The 17,640-nt window shown below is 31.6% G+C and overlaps 1 protein-coding gene across 1 annotated transcript in view; it reads right to left on the bottom strand.

Moving 5' to 3' along the window:
• Pld (Phospholipase D) overlaps nucleotides 1-17,640 on the bottom strand; it is a 133,128-nt gene that overhangs the window by 107,713 nt on the left and 7,775 nt on the right. The window contains exon 2 of the mRNA XM_075358452.1: nucleotides 14,666-14,819. Coding sequence (XP_075214567.1) covers nucleotides 14,666-14,819 — 154 coding nt within the window. The remainder of the gene's footprint in view (nucleotides 1-14,665; nucleotides 14,820-17,640) is intronic.

Raw genomic sequence — 17,640 nt, 5'->3', positions numbered from 1 at the left:
AATTGTTGATCAGCTGTTAATTTATTGCCAACTCTGAAATAATAATTCACTGTATTTCTGTCATTAATAAATAAATTATCTAAGTAACTTTTATTTATTTATTTTTATTCTACAATTGTTGTGTAATTTCCGTTTTTTTTTTTTTTTAATTTTTAACAATAAATTCTGTTTTTTTATACATTCACTTCAAAAATGAATTTGGTTTTGTTTACATTAAATAAATACTTTTCTGACAATTGTAGTAATGTACTATTTATAAATAAAATCTGAATTTTTCTAACTTTTCTTTTTTTAATTCAAATTATCTTACACAGTTTTGTCCAGAATTAAATTCTCTATTAAGTTATATTTAAATGTCTTATGTGTTTATTACCCATCTAATAAATTTAATTAGGGTTCAAATACAGAGATAGAAGAACAATTGCTAACATGTACAGGAACCAAACAGCAACAATAACAATTGAAGAACATAAGAAAGAAGCCCTAATAAGAAAGGGAGTCCGACAAGGATGTTCCCTATCTCCGTTACTTTTTAATCTTTACATGGAACTAGCAGTTAATGATGTTAAAGAACAATTTAGATTCGGAGTAACAGTACAAGGTGAAAAGATAAAGATGCTACGATTTGCTGATGATATAGTAATTCTAGCCGAGAGTAAAAAGGATTTAGAAGAAACAATGAACGGCATAGATGAAGTCCTACGCAAGAACTATCGCATGAAAATAAACAAGAACAAAACAAAAGTAATGAAATGTAGTAGAAATAACAAAGATGGACCGCTGAATGTGAAAATAGGAGGAGAAAAGATTATGGAGGTAGAAGAATTTTGTTATTTGGGAAGTAAAATTACTAAAGATGGACGAAGCAGGAGCGATATAAAATGCCGAATAGCACAAGCTAAACGAGCCTTCAGTAAGAAATATAATTTGTTTACATCAAAAATTAATTTAAATGTCAGGAAAAGATTTTTGAAAGTGTATGTTTGGAGTGTCGCTTTATTTGGAAGTGAAACTTGGACAATCGGAGTATCTGAGAAGAAAAGATTAGAAGCTTTTGAAATGTGGTGCTATAGGAGAATGTTAAAAATCAGATGGGTGGATAAAGTGACAAATGAAGAGGTATTGCGGCAAATAGATGAAGAAAGAAGCATTTGGAAAAATATAGTTAAAAGAAGAGACAGACTTATAGGCCACATACTAAGGCATCCTGGAATAGTCGCTTTAATATTGGAAGGACAGGTAGAAGGGAAAAATTGTGTAGGCAGGCCACGTTTGGAGTATGTAAAACAAATTGTTGGGGATGTAGGATGTAGAGGGTATACTGAAATGAAACGACTAGCACGAGATAGGGAATCTTGGAGAGCTGCATCAAACCAGTCAAATGACTGAAGACAAAAAAAAAAAAAAAAAAAAACCCATCTAATAAAGTTATTGTACACAAAGCATAAAAAACAGAATTTTTACCCCAATTTATTGATGTTTCACCCCAAATTTCTCAAAAACTACTGCAGATACAATTCTGGAACCTATTTTATTTGATTTTTCAGATAAAAAACCATAAGAAATCACTAATTCTGCCCCCTTATTTAACATCCTAAAAATTTCAGTAACATCTCATTTCACCAGGGTAACTGAAATCCAAGCAAAATCTTTCACTAGCTATAACTCGCAAACAAAGTATTTTAGGATATATGTTTAAATTAACTTTTTGCATTATTTTCATGAGTAGAATAGGTTATTAAAGTCCTGGGAGAAATTTCATTATACACTGTATACAGCAAACCATTGTTGAACATTCTATAACATTACCGGTTTTTAATTCTTTTTCCAACTACATCAGATAAAAAACTGCATTCAAGTTATTATTATAATATAAAAACTTAAAAGTGGAAAAAAATTCATAGGCAGAAGGAGGCCAATTTTTGGCTAAATTGGTATTAAAAAGTTAATCCTCTCACAAATCACTTCTTGTGCATATATGAGAGAGCCAGTGTTCCAAAATTTATGAATTAAATTTTATGGTATTATAAGTCATCGGAAAACTCCCAAAAATTCTTCTTCAACAGAATTTGTAAGTTGAGGACTACATATGTATGTAATTTTCTACATACATCTGTTTTGAAATAATGAATACATTTCAAAACATTTTCCACTTAAGTATGTCTTTGATAGTTAGCAAACTGAAATACTCCTTGCACTTAATTATAATTTATATAAACTGTAAGAAAAGTATGAAACATAAGTACAGAATGTGATTTCTGAATGCATGAACCTCTGTCTACATTTATCATTATGTACAAAGTTCAACGATCACTTAAGATGTGTGTGTGTGTGTGTGCATGCGCGTGTGTGTTTTAAATGCAATGTATGATGAGCACACATTTTTTTTCATGAACTGATTATGTTAAGTGGCAGAACTTTAATAACCATGAGAGATCCTTGTTGTTTTCATGGAAATTCTTTTCCTTCATACCCTTTTGCCATTCATCATTAACTGAAGTAATGTATGCTTAGTAATATTGTTTAAAAAATGTCTACCTTTACAAAGAGCCAAAATAACACATCTTGTTTAAAAAAATAGCCTCCATACTGAAGCTTTCCATATACATTTTTTTTTTTTTAAATAGAGTTTAGTATAATTACATTAATACTGCACTTTTTTTTTAAATCTGTCTTTAGTATACTTAAATAGAAATTTTTTATAAAATTTATTACTGAAAAAGTTGTAAAATTTAAAATTTAAAAAAAGGTAAAAAAACAAGAAACTTTTATCTTCAATTTTTTATTTCTTATTTTCAATTTTATCTTCAATTTTACCTACAGATTTTCTTTAAATAAATTGAAACTCAAGAATAACATAGAAAAGAACAGTTTAAAATGAAAAAAATCTTGTTTTATCAATTCAACGGAGAAATTCAGTTTGTTAGATTTTTTCTCATAAAAAAATTAATAAAAAATTTCATTACATGTAATTCTAGATACATACAAAAACATAAATACTGATCTTTCTACTATATAATACTAGTTTTACTGATAACTGTTTTAATAAGGAGGAATGATCATGATGAATACTAACAAAAATTTCAATAATATGATGTAAGCGACTGTTATTTTAAGCACCACTTATTAATAGAGTGGCTAGATTACACATTTATCTTTACATTAACAAAAATGAAGTCATATATTATTTTATAATTTTTCATTTAACTCAAAAATCAGATTTTACTAATAACAGAAAATACAGAATCAGAATAACATTTTAACAGTTTAAAGAAAGCTATAGAAAAAGGTAATGATTTAAACAAAAATGAAAGATATGCGACTCTGGAGGAGTCAATCATTAGTCTTAATCAAATATATTAGTTTTAACCAATTCTCTTTTAATTTGGAAATATTTCTTTTGGTATGGAATCTAATAATTACAAAAAAATTCCCTTGTACCGAGGGAATTCCATGCAGTATATTTAATTATTTAAACTACATTAAAATCATGTCTGAATTGCAGATTATTATTTTTGCTATAAAACAATTTTGAGGGGTGATTAAAGAATGAAATTTTTTTAATTCTGTGCGCTGTATCTTTTGATTGAGTCTGTCTTTTTCCCACGTGATGGCAGCACTGTCTATTATAATGTATTTCAATATTTTTTGCCATATTAGAAATGTAGTTCAAATTTTGCAAGCAGAGTAATTCTACTATTTTATTATTACAAGCGACAATTTACTTTGAAAATTATTTGCATTTACAAAAGATTTGCATTAAATCTTTCATTATGAACAGAAAAAATTGAAGTGAAGTGATGAAGATTTGATTTATACAGCGAAAAGACTTTTGGCAAGGATGTAATGTTGACACGAAAGGTTTACGAAAATCACGAATCGTGAAGATGATTAACGTTGAATGTCTAACCCACTAACAAATAATAAAAATAGACAAAATAAAGGCCAATGTGATCAATAATTGTTGAATCACTATTAGAAAAGTTCCCCAAATAGGTGGGAACGATTATGGCCCATGTAAAACTATTTTGACCGACATTTTGAGTATAACACAAGTAGCAGCAAAATCTGTTCCAAACTGTTGAATTTTCAACAAAAGCAATGTTGCAGAACAATTGTTCACGACATTACTGGTGACTCAGATGTATCATATAACAAGTGAAGAAATGTGGGTAATCAGTTATGATGTTGAAATGAAAGTCCATTCATAGAATGGAAGCTTCCTAACGAATCAAGGCCAAAAACAGCATGCTGAGTTCTGTCGAATGTTAAGTTTTTCTTACTGTTTTTTCTATTACAATGGTCACATCCATTATGAATTCTTACCAAATGGGTGAATGGTCAATAAGCAGAATTATTTAGTAGTTTTATACAGTTTAGGAGAGGAAATACGAAGAAAATGACCACAAATGTGGACAAATAGTTCTTGGATTCTGCATCATAACACTTGAGCTCACACTTCATTATTAATTCATGATTATTTATCAAAATATAATACCATATTGATGCTGCAGCATCAGTCTTTATTCTCCAGACAAGACACATTGCAACTTTTTCTTGTTCATATTAAAGATAATATTAAAAGGACAACAATTTGTAACAACAGGTGAAATAAATAGATAAATAATGAATTATTATTTTCTAAGAATAACTAAGTGAACTTAGGGCCATACCAAAAAAATAATTTTTACAAATGTTTTGAAGATTGAAAGAAATGTTAGCCAAGTATTTTGTAGGTCTGGGAGATTACTTTGAAGGGAACAATACTGATACGGAAGAATAAGTAAATTCATTGATAAAAATTAAAATTCTGGTCATTTTTTTTTATATTGCACCTTGTAGGATTTAATTTTAGATTCCCCCTTTCACAAGGCAAAAGAAATCACATTTCTTTTCAAATCATTATAAATAAAATTTATTTATAAATGAAATATATATAATCCTTCCTTTAAACTATTTGATATTATAATCTTATATTTGTCATTTACATGTCACTGCAACTTATTAAGTATAAATTGATCACTCATTAATTAGTAATATTCATACTATTTAATTTAATCCACAGAATCAACCTTAAAAAAACCATATTAAATCTGGTTTATCTATCTCTAGTGAACAGCCACGTATAAAAAGATATACTTTGAATAAATACAACCTTTCAATCAATCAAAAATAATAAAGATATTGGAAATTGAGCATCATTAATTTATAAACGAATAAAATATTGTGAGAAAAGGAAAGCGTCATATACACACATACTTTTCCTGACAAAAGGTAAGTAAATCTGTAGCAGTTTGCTGAGATACTTACCAGCTAACATACATTAGGTTGAAAGCATGATTTCTGTATTAAGCTAATTATTTTTTAAACTTTAATTTTTTCATGATGTCAACAGTTTAATGGCTTTCCTATGTTAATACCAAATCGTGGATAAGCAAAAGGTATGTGTCAATTTTCTTTAAGTTTTAGCCAGTCTCTTCAAAGATTGGGATAAATTATACCAATTCAAAAAACATTTTATACCGGTCTCTTCAAACATTGGTATCAAACTGTAGCTGTTTGAAAACATATTATAAATCTACAATACTTTTTCCAGTGGCAAAAAAAAATATTACTTAATAAAGCAGATATCTTCCTTTCAAATCTGCCACTAGCCATTCCACCCACATACTGAAGCCATTATTTTTTGCAACTAATAAACCATTCATTCAAAGAAAACTCAATTCTCTTCTAACATTTTAATTCCACAAACAATCCTATCTAGTTCTTCAGAATTTTAAGACTTACACTTGCACTGTTGGTTCTTAAATTTTTTACTGTTTATAAACTCATTTTTGTATATTACTTGAAGAACTGCCTTTAAGAATGTCTTTTATCACCTCTCACATTAATTCAAAGTGACCTTTTGATAGTTTCACAAATAGTTAAGAATTTTTTTTATGTTATTTTCCACATCTGCATTTAATTCAAAGCTGACCTACTAAATTAAATCACAGCCCAAATGTTTAAAATGCAGTGCCTATTCAACAAGTTCTAAAATTATTCTAGATCTTATCAGATCTCTATCCCAAAAAGGATAGAGATCCATTCTTAAAAGGATATAGCAGTTTAAGTTACATAAATTTTTATTTTTCACACGTTATCTAATTTATGTAGTGATCTTTATAGAGCAGTTTCTGAGAGCTGAATGAAAATATGATCACCGAAAAAGTTATGTATTCAGAACTTATTTATAGGCTAATCATTACATCATAACAGAAACATTTTTTCACTTTCTTAATAAATCATTGATGCAAATATTAAAACATCAGTTCACTTCCTAATATCTGTGCAGGGGACTCCTCAGGCGAAAAAATCGAACACGAAGAAACTTGTTATTGGGGCCTACAAGAAGAGTGCGACACGGACACAGAAACTCAGTCCGAGTGAGTGGATTTGTCTCTGTAGTGCTCTGTTATTTCATCGGTTCTTTTTCTTCTTTATATTTATCGGGCATCGACTACTAAGGTTATCAGCCCTTGCCAACATTCCTAAAATAAAACCACAACCAAAAGAAATTATACTAGTGACATGTAAAAGCTCCCAGTCAGCACAAAACAGATGGAAAAAATAAATAACTAAATAAATAAATTTTACCTTCAGACGTAAAGATAACTGGAGGGGATACCGTCCAAAATTAAATCCAAATGCTGTAGAAGAGACCTACTGCAGAAAGGAAAGACAGCTGGGCTCTGACAGCGCATTCATTGTTTCATAAAACCTTCTTTATTCCACCCTCTGTTTTAAATTTATGACGCAGACCTCCATACACAACACAATCTTCTAGTAAGTGTTTGACCATCAGTGGTTCCTGACACTCCTCACAAACCAGTTGACTGTCATCACCAGTTAACATATCGAAGATATTAGGTTCATAAGTCCTATTTGTAGCCTTGTTATAATAACTTGTTCTTTCTGCGTGATTGTAGAGGGACATTCCCACTTGCGAGGAGAGTCCTTCACAGCGTTGAGTTTCATTGTTAACCCCCTCCAAAGTCTGTGCCATTTACGTCTGATACAAGCAGATATGTGACACTTAAAATGGCCAGGTCTGACGGGAATTTTGTTGTGCTTAGAGCATCAGCAGCTGGTCAAGCTGCCTCACCCACAGCCTCGTTTCCAACAATGCTGGAATGTCCTGGGATCCACACCAGTGTGCATCATTTTCCCTTCCTGCTTAGCATTCGAAGCACTGCAAGTATCACTTGCACTCAGGGGTCCATGGGTCAAGCACACTTCCTGCACTGCTTGAAGACCACTCATAGTGTCACTGTACACCAAGGAGGACGTTACACGATAGTGTTCCAATACCTCAGAGCTTGCCAGATGGCATACAACTCTGTAGTATAAATAGATGCAACAGCCAGCAAGAACCACAAATGACTAACGTCTACACAGTGGAAGGCATTGCCAACCCGTGCACTGTCTTAGATTCATGTATAAAAGCAGCTCCTCGTCATGTTTGTCCACAATCTCTCGAAATCGATGAATTCCTCCTGAGAATTACATTACTTAAAAGATCCTAAATCCAATTGACAAAGGGTCAAAGACATTGCCACAGTGGTGATTCACACACCATTGATTCAACAACTCTGGGAAGTACAATGCCATACTTATTTATCAATTCTCAAACTTTGATTCTGGCCAGACATGGTACAGGTTTGATGCCGGTTGTAAGCTGGTTGGAAAGGGTGTCTTGTAAAACCCCATCCCTTTACATGATGCGGCAATGATGTGACAGTGGCCACATAGCGCAATATTTCTTATTTGCATACGCTATTTTACATTCAATTCCCAGAAAACTTGGAGGAGTAATCATCGCATTAATAATATCAATTATAATTATTATATCATTACCATTTTCAATAAAAGAAAAACTTCAAACAAATTCATTCTACCCAATACATAAAATATTATTTTGAACAATAACAAATAACAGGGCATCTCTCTGAAAGCAGGGCAGAGACAATCCTGATTCACATGTAAGGCTATCAACAGGACTGGTGCGAAAAGCTCCAGTCGCATATCGTATTCCAGCCTTTTGTACGACATCTAAGACTTTTACACAGTTCTTTTGAGCTGAGGAATAAACAACACAGCCATAATCAACCTGTGATCGTATCAAGGCGGTATACAGACAGAACGACTTCTCAATCCGATCCCCAATTGATATTCAACATGCATTTGAGTATGTTTAATTATTGTTTGCATTTCACCACTAATTGACATATATGAGGACGACATGTAAGGACCCTATCGAAGACCAACCCCAAAAACCTCACCTGCTCTTTATACAGACCTTAACACACACTTCATCGTCAGTCTTGAACTAGGGTGTGCTCCTCTAAAGCGACAGAAGTGTAAGGCACATGACTTTTTGGTTGAAAACCTGAAGCCAGATCTTTCAGCTGCATGGACAATATCGACTGCTTGTTGCAACTTATATTGGACCATTGCAGTGCTGAGATAGAAGATCACCAGATCATCGACATAGATACATTTACCAGTGTTGATTGATATTGTTTGTAGAAACCTATTGACAACAATTATAAACAAGCTACCACTGAGGAGCGATTCTAGCAGAATTCCATTTTGCAACTGCCTACTTGTCGAATAGGTGTTGCCGATGTGTACTTTCATAGTTCGCCAGATTAAGTAGCTGATGATAATCATGAGGAGATTTCCATGCATGCTCCATTCATATATTTGTCTCAAAATCACATGCTTCCAGATCATGTCAATGCTTTTTCAAAGTCGAAAAATACACCTACAAAGTGCTGCATGTTAATAAAAACATTCTGTATAGCATTCTCAAGAATCATCATATTGTCAGTCAGAGAAATATGCTTGCTGTAGCTGGTTTTATAGGATGAAAGAAGTTGCTTCCTTTTCAATAACCACACTAAAAGAGCATTTATCATTTTATCTAGGAGTTTGCAGATACATGATGTTAGAGTTATCAGTCTGTAACTTTTGACGCTTAAAGGATCTTTTCCTTGTTTCAAAGACAATACGATACGCTTTTTTCTACACCTGTATGAGGCCAAGGCCCATATCCTGTTAAGCAAGTGTAATATCTACGCTTTATCATCGTTTTTAATATTTCTGATGAATGCACATGGAATATCGAAGTCAAAATTGCTCGTGTTACTATCTTTATGTCAACATCGATCTTTCCAGAATGACTGGGCAAAACAACATTAACTGTGTAGGCAGTCCAATCGGCACATTTAAGACACCACTGTCGAACAAAATTTGGTGCTTTTTGCCATATATTTGTTGCAATATGATTGGAAAGTGGTCACTTCCATGAAGATGTCTATCATTCCAATCTAAGGATAGCGACAATACCGGACTGCAAAACATCAAATCTATCGCCAAAGTTTCACTATTTCATACATCGAAAAGGGTTTCTGTACCCTTGTTTAACAGGATTAGGCTGGTGCTTAATGTAAACTCTTCGACATCGTGCCCTCTGTTCTCCAATCGTTGTGAATCCCAAAGTGGGTTATGCACGTTTAAGTCCCCTACTAAAATTATTGGTCCAGGGAGTTGGTTTTATAAGTTTTGCAAATTACCAATGTTGTAGTTTCTGTCTGACAGATAGACGTAACAGACTGACACTTCAACAGGAGAAAGTAGACGTATAGCAACAGCTTGCAATGCAGTATCTAACTGTATTCATTGAAAAGGCAGATGTGAATGTACAAGAGTGGCAACACCACCTCTTGCTCGTCGACCTGTTCGACATCAGTACGTATTACATCATTCGTCGTAGACTGAATTGTGTTCCTGAAGACATACACATGTAGGATTGTGGTCATGTATGTAGTCGAAGCTCACGTAAGTGTGAGAGACACAACCGTTAATAAACCATTGCATTATATTCTCCATCTCTTTTATAGCAGTGGTTTACCTTTTAGCCATCCCTTCTTCTTTTCATGACCGTAGTAAAGCATGAGTCAGTTTGCATCACCATAGAGCCACAGTCACCATTCTCATCTGAGACTATGATAGTCTCAGAGTTTGGCAGAATTGCACTTTGTGTGAGACCAGGATCTGCTGGTTTCAGCAATCTGGCTGAGGATGCGTGAGCTATAAGAGGCAGTGGCACAGGAAGTCCCACCACAACGGTGGGGAATGACATGAGGCACAACGCCTCATGTCATTCCCATCACGTCTTGAATGGAGGTATCGCTCTCTTGTGGCTTCTGTTCCGTTGGTGTTTGTTCCCTGTGAGGGAGATCTCGAGGTCCCATAGGACGGACATTCAGTATTTGAGAAACCCAATGTTCCCATACCATCACCATCAGATTGCAGTTTGTCGACGCACTCAATTTCAGCAATCGTTTGCATTTTTAACGTCAATGGCTTGTTTAAATTGGCACTTACATTTGACTGTTGTCTAACAGTCAGCAACACTGACTTAACCGTACCGAATTTCCCCTTGAGCCAAGCTCTCTTAAATTTTCTCTCCATCCTCTGGACAGCCTCAACCTCTGAGGAAGGTGTCTGAGCTTTGGAGATATCATCTTAATCCATTCAATCATCCCCCAGTGAGAGGATGTGGACGTGGTGGGGAGGATGTTCCGCATCCGGCATCCAACAAAACCAACTCAGATGGAGAGGGGAATATTACATCTAAGTCTACACCTGATGCACTCCCCAAGGATATTTTTGGGGCAGCTAAAACACTCACCCTCCCTTTTGAAGACCTCTATTGTTCTTTTGGAGGTTCCACAACCACTTTTAACATCTATTACTTTATGATGAGTTACTGACTCATTGTCTTTCTGAATTCCCTGAGAAGGGACTTTTTCTATCTTGACCTCAAATTAGACTGAGGTTGTGTTTTTCGGTCACTCTGTTTTACTATGCTACTAGTTGACAGTTGGGAACCATTCTCCTTTGCTACTTCCTGAACTCTTGGCGCCGGCTTAAAAAATTGTTTGCTGGTTCCTTTGCTACTTTCTCTGAGTGATCAAGCTTTGACTTTCTCATCAATGACCACTTTGACCATACTCACCAAGACCAGTGCTAACTCAGATATAATGTCTTTACATTTCAAAGAGTTTGCAGGAGCTGCTGCAAGTTCAGCATATGACGATTAAGCAATCTGTTATGCACTATTCTCTTTGCCTCAACGTAGCTAACTTTTTGCAAAATTTTCACTTCCTGGATGGCTACCTCCTGTTTATACATTTATTCCGCGATCTAGCCAAATGACAATTTAAGCAGACGGCTGGATCCCTGTACGGTTCATCTAGATGTAGGGGTATCCACAGGCACAGACTTGTCTTGTGTAGCATACATCTGTGTCCACATCTTTGACAAGTGAAATACTATATATTTTGAAATTTACTATGGATGAATACATAAATTCGTTTTCAAAAAACAATTTCAAAAAATTAGCTAATCATAAATAAATATGTTTTAATGTAATTAATTATGGAATTTAATAACAATTTATTAGTATCATGTGAAAATCGATTCTTGGAATTAATACGGTAAATTTAACTAACCTATTTACTGAGTTTTAGTGGTTTATAGTTCATTTAATATTAAATGTTATTAGCAAAGTGATCAGTATGTTTGATATATATATATTTTCTTTTTTTAAAAGTAATTAATATTACTACAATTATTTTTTGTTTTTTAATCCCATTTCTGCTTGTATTATTTTTTAGCAGTCAATAACTGTATTGCATAATTTGATTTATATTACTTACTGAATTTGGAAAAATGTTTCTATAATATTTTTAAGTTAAAGCATTTTTATTTTGAATTATAATGAAGTATTAACCTATGATTTAGTTAGGGGCTTCATGGGGATAGTGTCTTTTTCTAGATTGGTAGATTGATGATTTTTCTTTTTGGTTTTGTGAAAACGTGTGCGATATGTGAGCGTGAGAGAGTTATTTTGTCTGCATTTGTCTAATAGTGGATATATGAGTGATTTATCTACAAGTGTGTGAGAAAAAAGTGTGTTTGTGATATGTATTTTTGCTGAAAGGACAAAATAGTGAACAATATCTAGAAATACTTAGTATAAATGGATACAACTCCTTATTTAATGTTGACAGAGTTATTGAGAATGATAGGCCATACTGTATTGATCACATTTTTTATAAATTAATTTTATATAAATATAATGTTTCTAGTGTCACTCTGACACTTATTAATGATCATAGGGCCATTGCCGTTCCTATTTCTAAGAGTACAACTCAAAATAATTTGGTAAAGGATTTTAAAGAGGTCTGGATAAATTAAGGTATATGAACATGACGAGTGAAATTCTTGATACTCACTTTTTAGTCACTCTTAGATTTTAGTTTAGTCACTATTTAGATTTTTATTAGGATATATTAATCAATCAAAGTCTGTTATTTATTTTAAAGAAAGGTTATAACAAAAAAAAAAAAAAAAAGGCTTAAGCCATGGATAACAGATGGGTTGGGCATTGGCATTTTTCAAAGAGACAGGTAGTACAGGAAAAGGCATAAAGATTCTCATAGCCACAAAATTAAGACTGAATACATTAAGTTTAAGAGAAATATAGATATGTGGATAATGGCAGCTAAAAAAAAAAATTTTTAAATATGAGGGAATTACTTGCCAAGGATAAGTGGTGAATTATAAACCAGTATACTGGTATGTCTACTATTAAAAACAGAATAAGAAAAATAAGTGTAAAGGTAAAGTTGTTCTGATTTAGGTGAAATTTACACCTACAATATTCAGATGTTGGAGTATTTAATGAAGTTATATCGTGTCTTTGTAGCACACGTACTGTGAATGATAGAATGATGTAGCATTATCATGTCAGGTGAATTTTATTTAACACTTAGGGTTGATGATAGATAAAAAATTACCTTAAAATTTGCATACAGAAAGCTTGAAGACATATTTATTTATATGCATAATAGAATTTTATCATAAAGGAAACTTTTTCCAGTAGATTATTTTTTCAAATCAACTTTGCTCTAGTTCATTCGAAATTAAATGATGGACTGCACTGCTGGGGATCAACTACATCAGTTATCTTCCACTGATTATAATTTTGTAATAAGCTATTGTACGGGTAATGTGTGATGTGAGCAAGTGAACTTGTTCTTGCCCTTTTTACTTCCTTGTACGAAGTAAAGGAAGTATTGTGACTGCAAAAAATGTTGGTTTTCAGATTTCAACGGAAATATCCATTCTGACCATTCCTGAAATCATTTTGACTAGTTTTGATGTGACGTCTGTATGTACAGATATATGTATCTTGCATAACTCAAAATGATTAGCCGTAGGATGTTGAAATTATGAATTTAGGATTGCTGTAACATTTAATTGTGCACCTCCTCTTCTGATTGCAATCAACTGAACCAAGTGTCGCAAAAAGCCCAAGATCCAAAAAAAATTTGGTTTTTGGACTTTTCTTAACTGCAGTAATAAGTCCTCATTCAGAGCTTTTCAACAATATATCATGATACTTATTTTCATTGCTTCCAGAGCTATAGCCACCTGAAATTTAATTAATGAAATATCTGGATCTTACAAGATCCTAATTTTATTTTAATGTTTCAGTTTTTTTTTTCTAATCATAATTGTTGATTTGGTACTCCTATGTATGGTCAAGCTTTTGTTTTGCAGGTAGTTGATTTTCATATGCAACCACAATATCAATTTTTATCAATAACATTTGACATAAAAAACTGATTAAATATCAGTGAGTGCTAAAGTAAGTGCTTTAGATTTTATGTAAAGCATTGTACTGTATCACTTCTATATTTGTTGTGTATGTACTATTTATTCATGTTGAAGTTGAAAATAAATAAATAAAGTAATAACCCTACTAATTGAAAATATTAATTGATTGTCAATACATTAAGCATGCAGAAGTGTAAATACAAATTTAATTAAATGTTCCAGCTTAAAGGAAACAAGCAATTTTTTTTTCAATAAGTTCTGGTTTTAAATTCTAAATATTTTCATATTCCTACAAATCATTTTCAGTTTTACTCTTAAAAATTAAATATCCAAAGGTATACTAACATCAATAAAAATAAAAACTGACACAAATTATAGTTAAAATTATTCTAAACACATAATATCATAAAAATAATGAGAATATAACTGTTCAGTTTCTCTAAAAACAATGAGTATAAATTGAGCTTTAACACAAAATTAGAGCTAATACAAGTACAAGAATTACAAATGAGCACTAATATTTTTTTTTTTTTTTTTTTTATGAGAACATGTATAGAACTTGTAGTGGTACCTAACTGTCAATACAGGAGTAGCTGTGAAACAACAAAAACAACAGAAAAGTAAATATAAAATTTTATAGCTTAACTTTGACTAAATATTCAAAACTTACAAGTGGATAATTATTTTTGTGTTGCTATTAAACACAATTACTATACGCACAGAAAATATTACCTTCACAGGTAAAATACTCCAAAAAAAACCTCAAAATACAATAATACAAAAAATACAGAATGAGTGAATAAACAATAATATATAATACCTGAAAAGATTATAAAAAAGTTACAAAAAACACAATAAAATAAAGAAAATCTAAGAGTAAAGAAGACTAAATTAATTGCAAAAAATCAGGATAAAATTACAAGGTACTTACAGATTGGGATTAAGAAGGTGGGTAGTAACACTACGTTCATGATCGATAATCTGAAATTGAATCTTCTGTCCAGGAATAAAAATGCAACGAGATGGACACTTAAATTTCAAAGGTGGACTGTGGATTGTGTGAAATGGTAAAGCCAGAAGAGGTTCTAAAAGAAAAATACATCATATTATCAATCTCTAATTTTTAATATTCAGGAATAAAATTAAAATAACTACATAAAAATAAATGTAATATTACATGTAATTAAATATATAACGTGAAATGTTTTATGAGCATCACAAATTAAAAAAGAAAACACACCAAAGTATTTAATCAAATCTAAAAAAGAGAATCATTAAATTTCAATTATTAAAGCTTTTTTATATTATTTTTTATGGAGGTCTATGACTAGTCTAGTTGTCATCATTAATCATTTAATTCAAGATAAAATATTTTAAAAAGACCTCCAAAAGGAAGGTTGGATAATCTTTCAAGATAATAGACAAAACAATAGATTCCATCCAACAGAATACTCTAGAAGTATTATCTTGGAAAGCAAAAGGATGTGAGAAATATGATGAAATGTCAATGACAAAATTAATATTTAATAAATGAACTACATTAATTAAATTGTAATTCAAAATGTTCTATCCCTTTGTAAAGCCTGTGTATAAAAAATTCTTTCAGTATACCCAAAAACTGGCTGGCCAGTTGGAATACAAATTACCATCCTGGTCTTAGGACTAAGAGATCTGAGTCAGTATCTAGCAAATTTTGTCAGTAATATCTTTTGTTAGTTATACCTTGAGAATTATATATATCCCTATATATATATTTTAAATCAATTCTTTTAAGACATTTTTAATTTAACTGAATAAAAGTATAAAATAAAAAAAAAAAAATATTAAAGGTTTTAAATTTTAAATAAAGTAAATAAACATGATATGTTATTATATTTTACAAAGTTTGTAGTGAAAGCACTCCTGCAAATGTAATGGAATAAAGTAAGTCATCCTACTTTATTAATTCTGTACTTTGGTTGATCTAATAAAATTAAAAATAAATAAATAAAACAATTCAAAATATATATATATATATATATATATATATATATATATATATATATATAATTTTTTTTTATGAGAAGAATTTTGTTATTTGGGAAGTAGAATTATTAAAGGTGGACGAAGCAGGAGTAATGTAATACGCCAAATAGCATAGGCAAAACAAGCTTTCAGTCAGAAATATAATTTGCTTATCTCAAAAATTAATTTAAACATCAGGAAAATTTTTGAAAGGTATATGTTCGAAGCATAGTGTTATATGGAAGTGATACTTGAACGATCAGAGTACCTGAGAAGAAAAGATTATAAGCTTCTTTTGAAATGTGGTGCTACATGAGAATGTTAAAAATCAGATAGGTGAATAAAGTGATAAATTAAGGTCTACTGCAGCAAATTGATGAAGAAGCATTTGGAAAAATACAGCTAAAAGAAGAAACAGACTTATAAACCATGTCTTAAGGCATCCTAGTATAGTCACTTTGATATTGGAGGGACAGGTAAGTAGGAATCACTGTGCAGGCAGGCAACGTTTGGAATATGTAAAACAAACTGTTAGCGTTGTAGGATATAGGGAGTACACCAAAATGAAACAACTGGCACTGATAAGGAATCTTGGAGAGCTGTATCAAACCAGTAAAATGACTGAAGACAAAAAAAAATATATCTTTCATGTTCTTCATTAAAATACATATGTATCTGTCAGTCTGTTTTATTACTTGTATTGGATATGACAGCATCTGAGGTGTGGGTTTTTTATACATGTAATGTGTACTGTCAAGTTTTTTTTATTATAATATCCAGCAAGTTTGGTTTATTGTTGAAATTATTTTCTAGTTTGAACTGTTGTTGTTGGGAATAGGTATCAATGTTTAATGAGTGTTCTTGGTTTTGGAAAAAGTTTCAACCACGTACTTTTTTTGTGGGAGAAAAACACTTTGACATTATCATTGCCCGGAATAAACTTTTATAGAATAAAAAATAGGTCTAACTTAAAAACTAAAAAATTTAAAAAAAACTTACAACTAATATCACAGCTAAAATTTCTCTTAAAACATATTTACAACTAATCACAGCCGTAAAGTTAAAATTAAAAATAAGCATAAAAATAAAATAAAGTAAAATAAAATTTAATTAGAAATAAAATAAAAATTAATAAAGTCCAAGAGGGGTGTAAACGGCCCCTTCTCAGATAACGGAAAGATTAAAATATTATAACTACCATAAAAACTAAAACTAGGTTAGAAACTAAAATATTTTTAAAAAAACTAACTTACAACTAATAGCAGATAAAATATTACTAAGATCTTAAAACTCATATCACTAAAAACTATGTAACTAATATCACAGTGGAAAACATAGCATAAAATTTAAAACTTAAAAAAAGACTTTACATAAAACATCAATAAAGTTCAGGAAGGGTGTAAAAGGTCCCTTCTAAGATACAGAATAAAAAAAAATCATAACAATTAAACGAAAAGAAAAACAAACAAAACATTAAAATAATTCTTCAACACTAGAACAAAAAAATACCACAATCTTAAATTTTGTATAAAATACTAACACTTCATAAAAATAGCAACACCCGATCTAAAACTTCTATTGCACAGAATGATGAATGTTTCACTGTAATTTAAATTTACAACACAAGGCCGCATAACATATGCAATCCACAAGTATATGGTACACAGTCAAGCAGCAGTTGCATCGTACATATAGTGGTATATGTTCTGCTGACATGAGGTGCTTGTGTGTGATTCTGGTATGTCCTAATCGCAATCGACAGAGGACCACTTCCTCACGACAAATTTTACTGTATGAGGAGTCCCATGGCAACACAAAATCTTAAATGTGCTGGAGTTTGTTATCAGTGGTAGCCATCTAGTCACCTTGCCACTTTGCTCGAAGAGACTGTGAAGTATGAGT

The sequence above is a fragment of the Lycorma delicatula genome, chromosome 2 (assembly GCF_047948215.1).
Source record: "Lycorma delicatula isolate Av1 chromosome 2, ASM4794821v1, whole genome shotgun sequence".
Taxonomy (NCBI): domain Eukaryota; kingdom Metazoa; phylum Arthropoda; class Insecta; order Hemiptera; family Fulgoridae; genus Lycorma; species Lycorma delicatula.
The sequence above is the reverse complement of the archived record's forward strand: the minus strand, read 5'-3'. Positions and strand labels throughout refer to the sequence as shown.